The sequence below is a fragment of the Cetorhinus maximus genome, chromosome 12 (assembly GCF_964194155.1).
Source record: "Cetorhinus maximus chromosome 12, sCetMax3.hap1.1, whole genome shotgun sequence".
Classification (NCBI taxonomy): domain Eukaryota; kingdom Metazoa; phylum Chordata; class Chondrichthyes; order Lamniformes; family Cetorhinidae; genus Cetorhinus; species Cetorhinus maximus.
Window position 1 is genome coordinate 53,603,622 of NC_135890.1, and position 15,509 is coordinate 53,619,130.

General features: G+C 43.9%; 1 protein-coding gene across 4 annotated transcripts in view; it reads right to left on the reverse strand.

Moving 5' to 3' along the window:
• LOC144687452 (ATP-binding cassette sub-family C member 9-like) overlaps positions 1-15,509 on the reverse strand; it is a 216,029-nt gene that overhangs the window by 89,184 nt on the left and 111,336 nt on the right. For 3 of the 4 annotated variants that reach the window (XM_078553607.1, XM_078553610.1, XM_078553608.1), the window contains exons 16-20: positions 14,782-14,854; positions 12,859-12,964; positions 9,483-9,521; positions 8,320-8,358; positions 286-384 (exon numbers count right to left, since the gene is read on the reverse strand). In XM_078553607.1, coding sequence (XP_078409733.1) covers positions 286-384; positions 8,320-8,358; positions 9,483-9,521; positions 12,859-12,964; positions 14,782-14,854 — 356 coding nt within the window. The remainder of the gene's footprint in view (positions 1-285; positions 385-8,319; positions 8,359-9,482; positions 9,522-12,858; positions 12,965-14,781; positions 14,855-15,509) is intronic. The other variant, XM_078553609.1, reaches the window with a different exon arrangement.

Sequence of the window (15,509 nt, forward strand, 5' to 3'; positions counted from 1 at the left end):
TTCCTATAGCTTGATTATAATTCACCCTATTCCCTTTTTTGTCATTCACTCTGTTTCTTTCCCTATCCTCTTTCATTGTTTAAGGAGCTAAACCATTGGACATAACCTTCATGAGGTCTCAGATGCTACGTTGACACTACAGTACATTTCCAGTACTTTGAGGTACAAAAATAGAGTGTGGTGTGAATGGTGAAGGTAAAATTCCAATTCACATCACTTGCCATGAGATACATCATTTTCTGCCCATCTTTTCACACCGCCCAGACATGAAGCAGCCATTTTTACCTTTGCTTTATGAAGGGACTCCCAAACGTGATATTTTCCTCCACGGTTGTATTTAGGAGCCAAGGCTTCTGAGCAGAATAAGCAACAGAGTTTCGGTTTCTGCTCAAAATGAAGGAGAAATATTGTTTAAATGGAAAACAGCAACTTAATCACATTTTAAATAAAAAGCGTAAAGCAATTAAGATACCATGACCCTGATTCAAAACAGTCATATACTCCCCCACATAATATTTTATTTACATTTTGCAACATATTGCATTAAGCAACAGACAAAATAGAGTTAGGCATAACATTTATAGACAGTGTTATTTTTCCACTAGTTCCTTTTTCTGTTGTTATTCCCCCCCGGCTTTTAAGTTCTCCGTTCTAACTCTGCAAAACAATCTATCTTGTGCATTTTTGCTTCAATTCTCAATATGATCGACCATTCTTTATGGCAGTCATGAGGGCTGGGTTTTCAATCTGGGGTCAAGAACCCAATGCCCAGATCATTTCCAGGACCCGATCCCACATTGCATCAGCATCTGTGAAACAATGCGATTTTTCAAATGTAAAGGGCCTAATTGGCCTGGGGGCAAGTTCAGCACCCAATCAGCAGTGCCAGGAGGGGCCTGGAGGTAGGACATAGTTACCAAGCGGTATTGTTACCAAGGGCACTTTGAAAAGACAAGCGGCAGACATGATTAGCTTGCCGTTCAGTGATGTGATGGAGCAACAGGAATGTCAAGGGCCAGCAATGGCAAGGGCAGACATCCATGGGCACTACAAGGCTCTCAGGTGCCTCCCTTGAGGCTTTAACAGCTGCAGTGGCAGACAGAAGAGAGATCTTGTTCCCAGTGTCTGGTAGAAGAAATGGGTCTAGAGACACAAAGGGGGCAAGAATGGAGGAGGCAATCGCGGGTGCAGCCAGGGAGTGACCAGAAGGACTTGGGCCCAGTGCAAAAAGCAATTCACTGTCCCTACAGGCACCACCAAGGCAAGGACAGAAACCACAGACATCACAGAAATAATAGAGCAGGCTGTCTCCACCTCCTCAACCACAGGGCGTGCACCTTATAGAAGGAGAAAAGGACACATGGTGCCACATCTTTAGATGCACTTTCGGGTCACCTGGATGATGTTTTCTCAGTTGTTTACTCATTAACTTTTCTCTTAGTTATTGCTCATGCCTTCGATCAGGTTTGTGTGTTATTATTTCTCGATGTCTGAAGAGTCATGGAGTAAAAGGGCTGGTGGGGATTTGGGGGACTGGGTTTACTGCGTTGCCATGGTCTCTGTTTGGGAGAATGTTGGTGATGGAGATCCCATTTTCAATGTTTTAGGGGGGCAATGGGTTTCCTCAGATGTGTGTGTTCCCTGGATGATTTCTCTCTCTGATGGTAGGTGAGTTGCAGCGACATCTATCTTCAGGCTGAGAGGCACTTAAGTGAAACATGAATCGATGGGGCCTTTGCAGCCATGCCAGCCTGCCGATTGCCATGAAGCCTGGGACAACCTTGACAGTCTTCCTCCAATGCCTGGGTACTGCATTTCTCTACAGCTCCCCCTTCATCCTCCTCTTCTACCTCCTCCCTGCCCCACTCTGAGGAAGAGTAAGACTCCAGGTCCTCCTCTTCATCCAGCTCCAGGCCTCTTTGTAGTGTCACGTTCTACAGCGTGCAGCAGAAACCACAATACAAGACACCCTGGCTGGTTCGTGCAGGAGGGTACCACGCGATTACTCAAGGCAATGGTAGCGCATCTTCAAGATGCCAACGGTCAGTTCAATGCAGGTTCATGGTAGTTGATGGTTTTTGTTGTAGCGTCTCTGCCTTTGTGTCTGGATGCCAGACGGGCATCAGGAGCCACCCTCCTCGCAGGATAACATTTTGGCCCAGCAGCAACCCACAGGGTCTGGATGTTGGCCAGTCTGGTACTCTTGCGGGACGAAGAAACTATGACAGCAGCCCTGGAACCGAGCACAGGCCTGCAAGATGTGCCTCCTGTGGTCAGAGACCAGCTGGACATTCAGTGAGTCGGAAACCTTTTTGGTTCAGGAATCTGGCTGACTGGTATGTCGGTGCCTTGATGGTTAGGTGGGTACAATCTGACCTCCTGGACCTGAGAGAATCCATCAATGGCAGCAAACCCCATTGCCCTCTGCGTCTGAGCTGGCCTATCTGTTACAGAATGATGTATTCCCCACTGTATGATGAGCTTCAGGCTGCGGGATGCCACTCAGGTCCACAGCTGATCCCTGGAATGACCTGGATGCATAAAAATTCAGGGCGATGGTGTCCTTGATGGCTCTAAGAAAGATACTGCCATGGGGTTGGAAAAGCCTCAGATCATTGTGGACCAGGGCGCAAATGTCCGAGGCTAACTGCCTTGATACCAGAGCTGAGAGGTTAGAACCATAAAGTAAGACTGAACAGGTTAGGGCACTTTTCTCCAGAAAAAGGCTAAGGAATGACCAAATGGAGGACTTTAAAATTATGAAGGAGTTTGTTAGCGTAGACATATAAAGAAGTTAGTTCCTCTTGAGGGCATTCCAAAATCAGTGGTCAAAAATAAAAGCTGATCACTAATAAATCCAATACCAAATTCAGAAGAAACTTCTTTACCCAGAGAGTGGTTAAACTGTGGAACTTGCTACCACAGGGAGAAGTTGAGGCAAATAGCATAAATGCATTCAAGAGGAAAATGTATAAGCACATGAGATAGAAAGGAATAAAAGGATGTGCTAGTAGGGTTAGATAAATCAGGGAGGGAGGAAGCTCGTGTGGAGCATAAAACCAGCATAGGCCTAGTGGGCTGAATGGCCTGTTTCAGTGCTGTAAATTACATGTGCTTCCTTGCGTCATAGCTGTGTCTGCTGTAGACTCATTGACAGGAACTGATTGTCACAATTACTCAACAGCTCCATTGTAACTGTATCCTGCATCTGCCAGGATGCTAGAAGGTGAAGTAGATGGGTTTAAGTCTTATCTCTGTAGTGATGCCTGTGTTCCTATGTTTTAGGTGCTACAGAAATGTCCCTTGTTTCCTCCCTATTAGTTTCATTTGCTTCCATTCATCCTTCTATCTCTTCCTTCAACAACCCACCCCCTCTCAGCCAGGTGCCCAATCCAATTCATATGCCTTTTTCTGATAACACCAATCAGATTGCTGATTTGGCAGTCACTGCTAGGGAAGATTGGACACGAGAGATCCTGACCCAAAGTTTGTTGCAGCAGCCTTAATTTTTTACCCAAAAGCCATAGTTGAATTTCTCCTCATTATTCTAATGGCATCCTTCGACAGCATCTTCCCAGCCTGTGACCTCTACCACCTGGAAGGATAGAGGCAACAGATGCATGGGGAACACCATCTGGAAGTTCCCCTTCAAGCCACACACCATCCTGACTTGGAAATATATCAACGTTCCTTCACTGTCGCTGGGTCAAAATCCTGGAACTTCCTCCCTAACAGCACTGTGGGTGTACCTACACCACATAGACTGCAGCGGTTAAAGAAGGCAGCTCACCACCACCTTCTCAAGGCAATTAGGGATGGGCAATAAATGTTGGCCTAGCCAGCGATGCCTACATCTCGTGAAAGAATAAAAAACTTTGTGACCTAACAGAATGGATAGGTTTAGCACAACTTCTTTGTTTTCTACCCCTATATAGAAACATTAGAGTTTTTAAAAATGGTCTTAACAATTTGTCCTACCACTTCAAAAGTAGAGCGGGCCTATAGCTTGGTGGTAATATTCCTGCCTCTGAGTTAGTAAACCTGGGATTCAAATCCTACTCCAGACACTCCCAGCAAGTGGAAATGAGAGCTCCAGCGCTGAATCTTAAGCTGACATCCAGGAGGATACACATGTTCAGTGAATGTTTCTGACTGCCTCTCCTTTTATGGGCTGTGGGAGTCCAGACAAGCCTCCTGTCATATTGGACTCGTCAGCTGGTGTGAAGATGGAAGGAGTGTTTACATTGCTGCCTGTCAGACTGCTAACCAGTCAGCATTTGAATCCATAGACCTTATTGTCCATGGGAAGAGTGTAAAGTTAGGAAAACAAACATGACCACTTCTAACAATTTGTTTGCTTGAATCCCCAAGTCTCTCTGATCCTTTATTCCTTTTACCGTTTTGCCATTGAGCGTATTTCCTGCCCTTATTAGTCATTCCAAAACAATCACTTTATATTTCTCTAGTTTAAATTTCATCTGACCAATCTACTAATATCCTCCTGATGTTGAATGTTCAGCTGTTTGATGTTGTTATCACTGTTTAGGTGCTTAACTGTGTGCTTTTTGTAATAAGAATGGTGAACTTGATAACTGCAAAGAAAAGATGAATTAGCATTAAAAAAGCACCTTTCACAACTTCAGGATGTTCCAAAACACTTCACAGCTGATTAAGTAATTTTGAAGTGTAGGCACTATTGTAATGTTGGAAACATGGCAGCCAATTAGTGCACAGCAAGCTCCCACAAACAGCAATATGACAATGACCAGATAATCTGTTCTTATCATGTTGGTTGAGGGATAATTGTTGACCAGGACACTGGGGAGAACAAACCTGCCCTTCTTTAACAAAGTGTCACGCCACCAGTTACATCCACCTGAGGGGGCAAATGGGGCCTCAGTTTAACAGCTCACCTGAAAAAGAGCACCTTTGATAGTGCAGCATTCCCTCAGCAGTGCAGTGGAATTGTCAGCCTGGACCACGTACTCATGTGCTCAAGCCTTTGGAGTGAGATTCCCTTAGAGTCAGAAAAGGTCCTCCTGGCTCCACAGGAAAGCTTTGTTTTAATAAAATACGCAAATTTTAAACTTATCGTTGACGGCCGCTGAAGAATCCTTCACTGGGTAGCAGCAAGGAATCCTTCAACAGGTATTAGGTTGCTAATTTACATATTTAATGGGAATAACTGCCTGTGTTAAGTGTCTACTGGGGCATGGGTGAAAAAACCCCACAACTTCAATGGTGGGACTGAGGCTTGTGAGGTTGGACACAGATTGCTCCATTGCTAAATTGCTCCAGTTGGCACCCATTTTGTGCCTGAAAAAGAGATGCACTACATATGAATTTCTAGATCAAGATATTTGGGTCTAATATTTGGAGGGATATAATGTTTTGTGCGATGGAACACAGCAAACTACCAAATTAAAATTTGATTACAAACTTTTCATCTTGCCAAATAGTTAGGAATTGTTCCAATCATGTAGGCTTAATGAGGAACATAATAGTATATATGACTCAACTATCCAAATCGACATAATGGTAACAAATAATCTCTCATTAGATAGGCTGTTGATGCCGAGGCTATTTGAAAGGGGTTTGATAAGTATTTGAAAAGGAAGGAAGCAAAGAAACAGGGCAGGGAAATGAGGTCAGGGTTGTCAGATCCTGTCAAAGAGCTAGCACTGGGTGTGATGGGCCAACTGACCTCCTTTTGTGCCATACTTGCATGTAAAATTGGGCTGGTAGTGAGATCAAAATTGTATATGGAACAGAATTGCTAACTCACAGCAGAGCTGGTTCCTCACTTTCAATACAGCTACAAAAACATAGCATCTACCCGACAATGTGGAAAATTGCCCAGCTATGTGCAGTCAAATCAATCTGACCAATTGGTCTATTGTTAGTCATCGGCAAAGTGATGGAAGTTGTCATTGACAGTGCTATAAAGCAACACTTAAGCAGCAATAACTTGCTCACTAGTGTTCAGTTTGGGTTCCATCAGGGCCATTCAGCTCCAAACTCAATTACAGCTTTGGTCCAAACATGGAGTAAAGAGCTGAATTCCAGAGGTGAGGTGAGAGTGACTGCCCTTGACATCAAAACAGCATTTAACTGAGTGTGGCATCAAGGAGCCCCAGCAAAATTGAAGTCAATGGGAATTAAGGTACCAACTCCCATTGGTTGGAGTCATATCTAGCACAAAGGAAGATGATTGTGGTTGTTGGAGACCAATCATCTCAGCCCCAGGACATCACTGCAGGAGTTCATGAGGGTAGTTACCAGGCTCAACCATCTTCAGCTGCTTCATCAATGGCATTCCTTACATCATGAGGTCAGATGGGAATGTTTACTGATTATTACGCAATGTTCAGCACCATTTGCAACCCCTCAGGCACTGAAGCAGTCTGTGCCTGCATGCAGCAAGACCTGAACAACATCCAAGCTTGGGCTGATAAATAGGAAGCAACATTTGTGCCACACAAGTGCCAGACAATGACCATCTCTAATAATGTAACCATCTCCCCAGGATATTCAATGGAATTACCATTGCTGAATCCCTCCTTATCAACATCCTGGGGGTTACTATTGACCAGAAACTGAACTGGACCAGCCATATAAATACTGTGGCTACAAGAGCAGGTCAGAGACTGGGTATGCTGCGGTGAGTAACTCACCTCCTGACTCCCCAAATCCTGTCCACCATCTACAAGGCACAAGTCAGGAGTGCGATAGAACAGGCTCTACTTGTCTGGTTGAGTGCAGCTCCAACAACGCTCAAAAAGCTTGACACCATCAAAGAAAAAGCTGCCTGCTTAATTGGCACCCTATTTACCACCTAAAACACTCACCCCCTCCATCAGCGTCACACAGTGGCATCTTGTATATCATCTACAAGACATTCTACAGCAGCTCACCAAGCCTCCTTCGACAGCACCTTCAAAACCCTCTCTATCTCCTAGAAGGATGAGGGCAGCAAACGCATGGGAACTCCACCACCCTCCTAGGCACACATCATCCTGACTTGCAACTACATCACCATTCCTTCATTGTCACTGGGTCAAAATCCTAGAATTCTCTCCCTAACAGAACTGTGGACCACATGGGCACCAGATGGACAGCAGTGGTTGAAGAAGGTGGCTCAGCACGACCTTCTCAAGGGCAATTAGGGATGGGAACAAGCTGGCCTTGACAGCAATGCTCATGTCTCAAGAACGAATAAAAAGAAAAATTTTCGGCACATGTCAACTTTGGCAGTTAGAGTTCTTACTTGAAACATGTGAGGATCTCATACGTATGTTAATTGGAGTTAGATGGCAAAGATAAAATTGTCTCTGCCCAGCTACTTCCTACTCCCTCCCCACCAGCCACGGGTGTGACAAGTAGAGTTGTGGCCACCGTCATTTTAAATTAAAGGGACCCTCACCCGCCTTTGAGGGAAGCTGGGGGAGAACTAGAACTCATTTCTGTGGCACTTGGTGGATTTTAAGCCTTAAAGCTGCCCAACTTCAATGTACTGCTGCATCTTCTATAAAAGAGCTGCCTGCCTTTCTGGAATACAATTTGTTTTCCCTCTGGATCTTCCCCCCACCTCCCCCTTTAAGGTGCTGCTACAGCTTCTTCACCTTGGGCCATCCCATCTGATTGCTCATCCTGTGATGGGCAGGCTGCCTGTCGATGGGAATGTTTCTCACTGGCCATATTTTAATGAGGACCCTGAGTCAAAATGGAGCAGGCTCTACACTGACCTTGGTGGCAAAGGGGTGCAGGGTGAGGTGGGTTGATTTGTTTGTGGGGGGTGGTGGGGGGAGATCTACATCTTGGTCAAAGCTCGCCACCCATCACATTCCAGGTTACGAGCTCAGTTTTGACAGAAACTCAAATTTTCTCGAGTCTGTCATTCTCACTGTGAACCACCTTCTGCCCCAGTGTCCTTTGTACATCTACGTGACTTTAAGGATTGCTGAAACTGCCAAAGGTGGAAGCTGAGCATTGTGTCTGCCATGCTGATTAACTTTAGGTTGGGCTAAACATGAGCAAACTTGGAAAGTGTTGCATGCCAAGACACACTGTGAAAACAGAAGCAGCCTTTCACTGGAGGTCAGTTGTGGTTTTTGACAGAACCAGGGCCATCGTAGCCAAGCAACATGGCGACACTGCTCTCAAAAACAGGAACAGAGGAAAATGGCAGAAAATGCAATGATTAGTTACAAGTGTAAAAAGCATTACCACTGGTGTGATGGTTATCAGGATGAAGTGTCACTAGAAATTAAAACAATACATCACACAATTAGTAAACTGGCAAAGAGTAAGAAAAAGTACCTCCCAGTCACCTCGAACACAGGGTCAATCTCATGTGCACTGCAATTTATGGTAAAACCAAGTTAGCAAAAAAAAATGATTGAGGCAGTAGATGACTTACTTAACAAGTTTATTTTTTCACAGTCCAAAGCTTTTTGGTTTTGTTTAATCTTGCAAGACAGAAAATTTCCTTTCACAGACATGGGCTTGGTGCTTTTTATAGGTAATCAGAGAATAAGAGAAAGGAGACAAGACATAATGTATACAAAATATCCTCTGGAAATGATCTGGAATGTTGCTGTTAGTCTCAGGAAATTATTATCCAAGAATGTACCAGCTCTTCTCTCCCACATTGTCACCACACCCAGCTTTTTTAAAATATAGAGCATCATGAAGTCAACAGCCTTGAATTGTTGAACAAACTTGATAGGGTGAGCAAAGGAAAACTATTTTCTCTGCTGGGGGAATTCAGAGCAAAGGGACATAGCCTTCAAATTGGAGCTAGGTTATTCAGGGATGATATCAGGAAGTTCTTCTTCGCACAAGGGGGAGTGGAAATCTGAATTCTCTCCGCCAAAGGGCTGTTGAGATTCAGCCAGAACAATCTTTAACATTGAGATTGATAGATTTTTGTTAGGCAAATTTAAGGAATACAGGACAATGGAGTTAAGATACTGACCAGAAATTATTTAACTGAATGAAGGGACAGGCACAAGGTGGGGGGTGGATGGCCTCCTTCTGGCCCTTATGTCCCTATGTTTCCTGTGGTGGGAGCATCAAGAACAAGGGTACGTAATTTTAAAAATTCAGAGGAAAACCACACAATTGGTCATGGAAATCCAGAACTCCAAAAGGCTGTGGATGCTGGGGTACAATTGGAGCTTTCAATTTTTACTGGGTAAGAATATACAGCAAAAGCTCATGCAGGAAAAATGAGCACTAAGTACCAGAAAGGGACACGCACTTATAGAATTGTATCTCAAAAGGAGGCGACAGAAGAAACCTGGAGGCAAAAATTAACTCCAAATTCAGAAACCGTGCTCAGGTATATAAAGTTAAGCCGAAAACTCCAAAAGTAAGGTGGCTCAAACAAAGTGAATCAACTAGCATTCAGAACACTTTAACATCAGAGGATTCAGTTCACTGATGCAAATTATATAAAGTTGTAACGTAGCTCAAAATACCTTAATGTTGTATCCTGGTTCATCTCATTTACAGGCTCTCTATAATTTGTACCAAAAACAAAAACATAACCATCTTCAAGATTAGTGAACATTGCAAGATACAATGACCACAAGGTCGGTCACTGCTGGTCTTGATACTTAACATTAGAAGATTGCTCATTAACTAATTTAGGTCATAAATTCTGCAGCAATTTCCTGTACTTCAAATAAATTACCAGGGTTAAAGATGCATTTATCCTCTGTAGACTGTTAAGGACACAAATTATATAACTATACCAGAAATAAGCAAACATCCAGATTCCAAAAGCTTGCGGTACAGCATGCAGTAAATGACAGATGTGGCAACACAGTCCAGTAGAACTTTCACCCCATTGTGTCTTTGTTAACCGTATGTGACAATTCAACAATCCCCCTAACCTCAGTAATAATGCTACTCACTCAACCTAATGACAAACTATTTTTTGGGGTAGTCTCTGCTGGCAAACCAAATGCATTACTTAGGAAAGATGCTTGTGTCAGCAGTAGCGTACGGTCACAATTACCTACTCCTTATAAGACATTTGCACATGTCATTTATTTCAAATGTGACAGCTGGTGAAATCAATTCTCTCAGAGGGTCGTGAGTCCTTGGTACTCTCTTCATCAAAACATGGCAGGGGCGTAAAATCCCACCGTGGGAAATTTGGCAGCCCAGCCAAAGGTTCATTGACTTTCAATGGAACCAGGTGGTCAATGGGGCCATAAGATTCTGCCCAGAGTCTTTGAATAGTTTTAAGGCAGAGGTAGATAGATTCTTGATAAGCAAGGGGGTGAAAGGTTATAGGGGGTAGGTGGGAATGTGGGATTGAGGTGACAATCAGATCGGCCATGATCTTATTAAGTGGCAAATCAGGCTTGATGGGCCTAGTGGCCTACTCCTCTCAATTCGTACGTTTGTAGCTAAAGTGATGTGTTCAGAAAGCTTGTTAGACCTGGTCAAAGGAAAACAACTTGCATTTTATAGCACCTCTAACGTGGAAAAAAATATTATAAAGCACTTCAAAAAGCTCGAAGGAGAAACTGGACATGGAACTTAAGAAGGTGATATTAGGAGGAGTGGCCAAAAATTTAAAAGGAGGAAAGGGAGGTAGAGAGGCAGAGGATTAAGAGGCGGAATTCCAGGGCATGGAAACTAACTGGCTTAAGACACAGCTGCCAATGAGTAATTGTGGCATGAAGGAGCCCTAGCAAAATTGAAGTCATTGGCAATTAAGGGGAAAACTTTCCATTGGCTGAAGTCATTTGAGAACAAAGGTTGTGGTTGCTGGGGGTAAATCATCTCAGTCCCATGATATTGCTGAAGGGGCTTCTTAGGGTAGTGTCCTAGGCACAACCACCTTCAGTTATTTCATCAATGACCTTCCCTCCAACATAATGTCAGAGTAGGGATGTTCACTGATGATTTGCACAGTGCTCAGTACCATTTGCAACTCCTCAGGTCCGTGCAGCAAGACCTGGACAACATTCAGGCTTGGGCTGATAAGTGGGAAGTAACAATTGTGTCATACAAGTGCCAGGCAATGACCATCTCCAGCAAGAGAGAATTTAACCATCATCCCTTGACATCCAATGGCATTACCATAGCTGAATCCCCCACTAACAATATCCCTGGGGTTACCATGGACCAGAAAATTAAGTGGATAAGCCATTTAAATACTGTGGCTACCAGAGCAGTTCAGAGGCTGGGAATTCTGCAGTGAGTAATTCCTTGTGATTCCCCAAAGCCTGTCCACAATCTTCAAGACACAAGTCAGGAGTGTGATGGAATCGTCTCCAATTGCCTAGAAGCTCGACACAATCCAAGGCAAAGTAGCCCACTTGATCGGCACCTCATGACCACCTTATATGTTCACTCTCTCCGCCACCTGTGTATAGTGGCAGCTGTGTGTACCATCCACAAGACGCACTGCAGCAACTCGCCAAGGCTCCTTCAGTAGCACCTTCCAAATAGGGAACCTCTTTTTAAAAATTCTTTCATGGGGTGTGGGAGTCACTGGCTAGGCCAACATTTATTGCCCATCCCTAATTTCCCTTGAAAAGGTGGTGGTGGTGAGCTGCCTTCTTGAACTGCTGCAGTCCATGTGGTGTAGATACACCTACGTGCTGTTAGGGAAGGAGTTCCAGGATTTTGACCCAGTGAAAGTGAAGGAACAGCGACATATTTCCAAGTCAGGATGGTGAGTGGCTTGGAGGGGAACTTCCAGGTGGTGGTGTTCCCATCTATCTGCTGCCCTTGTCCTTCTAGATGGTAGTGGTCATGGGTTTGCAAGATGCTGTCTAAGGAGCTTTGGTGAGTTCCTGCAGTGCATCTTGTAGATTGTACACACTGCTGCCTCTATACATCAGTGGTGGAGGGAGTGAACTTTTGTGGATGGGGTGCCAATTAAGCGGACTGCTTTGTCCTGGATGGTGTCAAGCTTCTTCAGTGTTGTTGGAGCTGCACTCATCCAGGCAAGTGGAGAGTATTCCAACACACTCCTGACATACCTTGTAGATAGTGGACAAGATTTGGGGAGTCAGGAGGTGGGATTCCTAGCCTCTGACCTGCTCTTGTAGCCACAGTATTTATATGGCTAGTCCGGTTCAGTTTCTGGTAAATGGTAACCCCCAGGACGTTGATGGTGGAGGAATCAGCAATGGTAATACCATAGAATGTCACGGAGCAATGTTTGGATTCTCTCTTGTTGGAGATGGTCATTGCCTGACACTTGTATGGTGCGAATGTTACTTGCCACTTGTCAGCCCAAACCTGGATATTGTCTAGTTCTTGCTGCTTTTGGACATGGGCTGCTTCAGTATCTGAGGAGTCATAAATGGTGCAGAACATTATGCAATCATCAGCAAACATCTCCATTTCCGACCTTGTGATAGAAGGAAGGTCATTGATGAAGCAGCTGAAGATGTTTGGGCCTAGGACACTACCCTGAGGAGCTCCTGCAGTGATGTCCTACCTAGAAGGACAAGGTTAGCAGGTGCATGGGAACATCACTACTTGCAAGTTCCCCTCTAAGCCACACATCATTCTGACTTAGAACTGCTTTGCCATTCTTTCACAGTCGCTGGGCCAAGCTCCTGGAGCTCCCTTTGTAACAGCACTCTGCGTGTCCTACACAACACAGACAGCAACAGTTCAAGAGGAAGCTCATCAACGCCTTCTCAAGTGCAATTAGGGATGGGCGCTAAATGCTGGCTTTGTCAATGATGCCCACATCCCAAGAAAAATAAAATAAAATGATGACGCAAATGAAATGAGGATGCACAAGAAGCCAGAATCAGAGAAATTGAGAGTTTGGCACATGTTGAGGGCTGTTTGTTTCAACACAGTTATTTTACTTACTTGCTCCAGTAAACCTTTCCAGAAACTTTCAGCATCTCCCCAAGGGTAGCAAGGAGAAGTGAAGATTTTCCACATCCCACCTGCCCTACAATCATTGTCAGCTGACCTGAAAATAAATAATAATCAAAGAATCTTTCATCAGTTCCACATTAAATAACTTGTTAAGAAACATCTTCAGAAATTCTATTTCGGCAACATGAGCAGCGATACAGAAATGTTCCAAATGGTTTGCTTCAGTTAAGGCTGAAACAAGCCAATCTAAGAGATTGTGAAAAAAAATTGGTCTGGCTTTTGCCACTTGGAGTTATAAACAAGGCTTAATGCTGTTCATTTTCCCTCTCTTCCACCTGATCATTTCCCTTCTACACGCAAGTTCATTTATGCACAATTAAGGAGACTACTAAAATATTACAATTTCACTTACTCTTTAACCACTAATATAAGAGGCACATAAAATGGAGAACAAATAACAAAAGATTAAGAACTCCACTCTCTAATTTAGCATTTGAGAAGATGTGGTTTTCTTATCTAAATAAGCTTTTCGTCATTTTGGGTCTAAGTCATGACAACGCGTAATTGGAGACATTAAACACCCACTTTTGAGCATTTCTCAATTCTCAGAGGACTAATTGCAAATTTCTTGTTCATCCAAATCTGGAGAGGTCAAACCTTCTAGGTCAATCACAGCAACAGCTTATAAAGTGCCTTTTGCGTGGTAAAACAATCGCTTGGCGCTTGACAGGGGCATTGTGAAACAATATTTCACACCAAGGAAATATGAGAATACATGAGCTTGGAAAGAGAGATAGATTTTAAGGAACATCTTAAAGGAGAAAAGAGCAGTAAAGAGTATCTTCTCTGATTTTGCCAAATGCAAGATGAATTCTGTGTACAAGTGGAAGGTTGGACGAGGAGAATAGAGGAAGCAGGAAATAGTAAAAATTGAATGCTGCTGTCACTGGCTCCCATGGAAATAAGGTTGAGGCACTGAGTGCCTGAATTTTATTAACCACTTTATAATGATGAGATAAACACATTACATCCTATCCACTTGAAAATCAGGGGCAGGATTTTTCATATGGCGGGCGGGCTTGACGGGAGCAGGCGGGGGCGGGCGAAGAGCCGTTCGCCGTCCATGATCGGCTCCGCGCCACCATTTTACGCAGGCGGGCCAATTATACCCTGCCCAGCGCAGTACGCGGCCGGTAGCACTCAGCGCTCCCTGTGCAGGCAGAGGGAGGAGGAGAGTCGGGGCCAGCGCTCTTTCGCGAAAGAGCACTTCAATCTCCCTGAGGCACAGAGCTGCCTCAGGGAGATTGAATCGATAATAAAATTATTAAACAAAAGGTGTAAAAATTTATTTAACATGTCCCCTCATGTGACTGGAAAATAAAAGTAAAATAAAATGTATTTATTTATTTAATAAACACTTTAGGAAACCTCATCCCGCTCATGGATGAGGTTTCCTTAAAAAACGCGAAGGCTACTTGGCCTTTTCGCCTGCCTGCCAACCTTAAAGTTGGACGGGCAGTGTTTAGGATAACTTTAATTAGATCCTTAATGGCCTTAATAGGCTAGTTACATATCGGTGGGCATGTAGGCGACTCTGGTGCACGCTCGCTGAACGAAACATTGCTACTGAGCGCGATGACTTCGGGACGCAAGCCCGACGTCATCGTGCATCATCGTACGTGTCAGCGTGTCGAGCCCGCTCCTGCACACCGACTGGAAAATTCTGCTCCAGGGAACCATATTAATGCTCATCGCCATGCCATTACCACTGATGATACTATTTTAATAAAGCGTTTGCATATTTTGAGGAACAACACATTACACCTAACAAAATGTTTCAGCAAAAGGTTGCTTGCTGCACAAATCACATGGCAGGATTCTTCCTAATCAAAAGAAGTCGGAATATTTTACCTGTTGGAACTCTGATGCTGATGTTAGAAAGAGTTACCATGCCACTTCCCCAAGAAAAGGATCCATTAGTAACCTGCAATTTGAACATGTTTTAAGGTGAGAAAGTCTTTCATACATATTGAAAGCAGCAAGTTATTTTTAAGTTTTTTTTCCATTTATGTTCTATTTGAAATTATAGTGCATATACTCATTCTTCTAACCAAAATGTATCACTTCACATTTCTGTGTTAAATTTCATCTGCCATTTGTCTTTATTCTCTTGAAGTCAGTTACTACCCTCATTTTTTACTGCATTTCTGACTTTAGTGTCAACTTTGAAATTTTGCCATGTATACTGAGTACAGATCATTAATATATATCAAATATAGCAGTGCTCCTATTACAGACTCCTTTGGAACACGACTGCATTCCTTCAGTCTGAAAAACAACTATTCACCACTACACTTTGCTTTCTGTCACTTAGCTAGTTTTATAATTGTGCTGCCACTTGTCCCTTTAATCCCATGGGGCAGGATATTGAGTTTGGCGAGCGGCAGGTGGGCCCCGCTCGCTGACATGTAAAATGATGCGGGATGACGTTGAGTGGAACTCCTGATGTCACCCTGCGTCATTTCAATTTGCAGGTCGGCGGGGGTGCAGCCGAATCAGCTGTGCGCCCGCCGACCGGTCAACGGCCTATTGAGGCCATTGAAAAAGTAATTGAAGTACTTAAAGGGCCTGCCCAACCA